The sequence below is a fragment of the Rhagoletis zephyria genome, unplaced genomic scaffold (assembly GCF_001687245.7).
Source record: "Rhagoletis zephyria isolate East Lansing unplaced genomic scaffold, Rhagoletis_zephyria_1.1 Rzeph_scaffold_09424, whole genome shotgun sequence".
Lineage (NCBI taxonomy): Eukaryota > Metazoa > Arthropoda > Insecta > Diptera > Tephritidae > Rhagoletis > Rhagoletis zephyria.
In genome coordinates, this window is record NW_016166502.1 from 116 (window position 1) to 2902 (window position 2787).

General features: G+C 35.5%; 1 protein-coding gene across 1 annotated transcript; it reads left to right on the forward strand.

The window, feature by feature from the left end:
* Positions 1-468: 468 nt before the first annotated feature.
* LOC108375783 (gamma-glutamylcyclotransferase-like) lies at positions 469-1363 on the forward strand. The gene is made up of 3 exons (XM_017631935.1): positions 469-573; positions 642-775; positions 1010-1363. The coding sequence occupies exons 1-3, from the start codon at positions 469-471 to the stop codon at positions 1320-1322; spliced, it is 552 nt and encodes a 183-aa protein (XP_017487424.1). The 3' UTR covers positions 1323-1363.
* Positions 1364-2787: the final 1424 nt, after the last annotated feature.

Consider the following 2787-nt stretch of genomic DNA (forward strand, 5'->3'; position numbering starts at 1 on the left):
TTGTTGAAATGTTAATCGCGCTGTGGTGATATTCCATGAATTTATTTCTCAGCCAAACAATTTTACGTTCAAAGAATTTGCACCTTCTCTATTCAGAGAACATTTAAGAAGTTCTTTATTATTATTAAAGCTCAGTTAGTCCAGACTTAACTTAAGTTAACTTACCGTAAGAAATCATCAATGGTTATTCAACACGTCAACTTAAGCCAAGAGCGGAAATATTTTGTTNTTCAGCCAAACAAATTTACGTTCAAAAAATTTGCACCTTCTATATTCAGAGAACATTTAAGAAGTTCTTTATTATTTTTAAGTTCTTTATTAAGTTTATTAAGTTCTTAAATGTTCTCTGCTATTATCTTTAGAGATTACTCGCCAAAATTTTTCAGAGCTTGCTACGACCGCTACTTTGGATTCTCCGTTTTTTTTTGGTCAACGCCGAATATAATAATTCCGTCTTGGTATTTCCAGATGACTTCAAAGTTTTACTACTTCGGCTTCGGGAGCAATTTACTAGCCAAGAGAATACACATACAAAATCCAACAGCAGTGCGGATAGGTCCAGGGAAGCTGGAAGTAATTGATATGTTTATTACATAATATTACCTAGGTTTTGATATTTCACTTTCTTTTCATTCCCATAGGATTATCAACTCGATTTTTTTACTAGCTCGCGTACTTGGCTTGGAGCGCCGGCAACAATTGTGCCCAAGAAGGGCTCTTGTGTATATGGAGCTATATGGCAGATTGATAATAGCAACTTAAAGGATTTAGATGAGTGAGTATAAACAGGCAAATATTAATAATTAACTCTTTTAGTAACAAGGCATACCTAACTAACTAGCTGGCTTTTGGTTCTGAAAGGTTTAAAATATGAACAGGAAATAGAAAAAAAATTTTGAAATATTGAAAGGAAATCATGATTGGTGAAAACAGTTCTTAAGAAAGCGACTTCTAAATGCAAATCTAATAAAAACTTATTAACAATATTTGATTCTTCATTTATTTTCAGTCAAGAAGGTGTCTCACACGGCATTTACGTACCCATAACAGTATCGGTAGTAGCTCTTAGCGATTGCAAGCCGATCGAATGTCGCGCTTATCATTTAACAACACAACCAACAGGAGATGTGAGAAGCATAAAAGACGAGGAGATACCCTACGATCGACAGCCATCGAAAACGTATCTGAAAACTATTTTGAAAGGCGCTGTGGAGACGCGCCTGCCTTCTGATTACGTACAGTGGCTGCGTACCATCAAACATAATGGCAAGATGGTGGAAGTGTTGGAGAAAAAATTAGAATTGTATGCTGTGGAGCTGTAAAGAGTATGAGCTCAAGTTGGCGATAAAAAATATTACTTAAAAAAGTTTAGAGAGCTTATCTATTCCTATTCAGGGTAGAAATACATATATACTATAAGCATTTATGAGGCACAGAATTTATATTAAAAAATTAGATTATTTAAAATTTTACTTACCTAGGCGCTGATGTTGATATATGGACTTTCAAAGTTGAATTAAAAAGAAGAGTAAAATATCNCATGATGTGGAGCTGTAGAGTGCATGAGCTCAAGTAGGCGATAAAAAAATATTACTTAAAAGAGTTTAGAGAGCTTATCTATTCCTATTCAGGGTAGAAATATATACTAGAAGCATTTATGAGGCACAGAATTTATATTAAAAAATTAGATTATTTTCAAGTTTACTTACTCAAGCGCTGGTGTTGATATATGGACTTTCAAAGTTGAATTAAAAAGAAGAGTAAAATATCAAGTACAATTTTTAATATTTAAACTCTGCAAAATCCATCTTAGTACCTTGGCCGAAAATACAAACTTCCTGAGGTTTTTACATACTTATCCTGGTTGGGCACTTAAGGGAGGTACACATGGCCTTTATTTTGAGCTGCAAAATATTTTTCGTTTTTTTTTCCCGCGGTGGCATTTTTTGTAGAAGTAGCGTAGCTTGTTGAATTGTAAAGCTTCATATCTACTATGCAAACTAAGCCGAAATTTTGTACACAGCTTGGTTGAAAATGGAAGTTTATCGTCGAAATAATATCAGATTTTTAATTTACATCCCCAGTTCTAAATAAGTTTAAAAACACCCTTACAATTTTAAACTTTCAAAGGAAGTTTTCTGAAAAATGTTGACTATTGCGCCCTCCTTGGGAGGCACACTCTTCACTGTAAATAGTATAGTTTGTTCGCCATTCAACACAGGACTCGCAGCTTCACCACTTTCAGCCCATNTTTATCCTGGTTGGGCACTTAAGCGAGGTACACATGGCCTTTATTTTGAGCTGCAAAATATTTTTCGTTTTTTTTCCCGTGGTGGCATTTTTTGTAGAAGTAGCGTTGCTTGTTGAATTATAAAGCTTCATATCTACTATGCAAACTAAGCCGAAATTTTGTACACAGCTTGGTTGAAAATGGAAGTTTATCGTCGAAATAATATCAGATTTTAAATTTACATCCCCAGTTCTAAATAAGTTTAAAAACACCCTTACAATTTTAAACTTTCAAAGGAAGTATTCTGAAAAATGTTGACTATTGCGCCCTCCTTGGGAGGCACACTCTTCACTGTAAATAGTATAGTTTGTTCGCCATTCAACACAGGACTCGCAGCTTCACCACTTTCAGCCCATCCGAGTTCGCCTGAGAGAGCATTTATCTCTTCGTACCCACAGGCATTGTCCGCAGTACCGGAGGCAATAACGCTATGGATGAGATGGCCCTTGCAGTATTTTATTTCTTCGGTGATCCCCGGTCGAAGCGGTGGTGCTCAG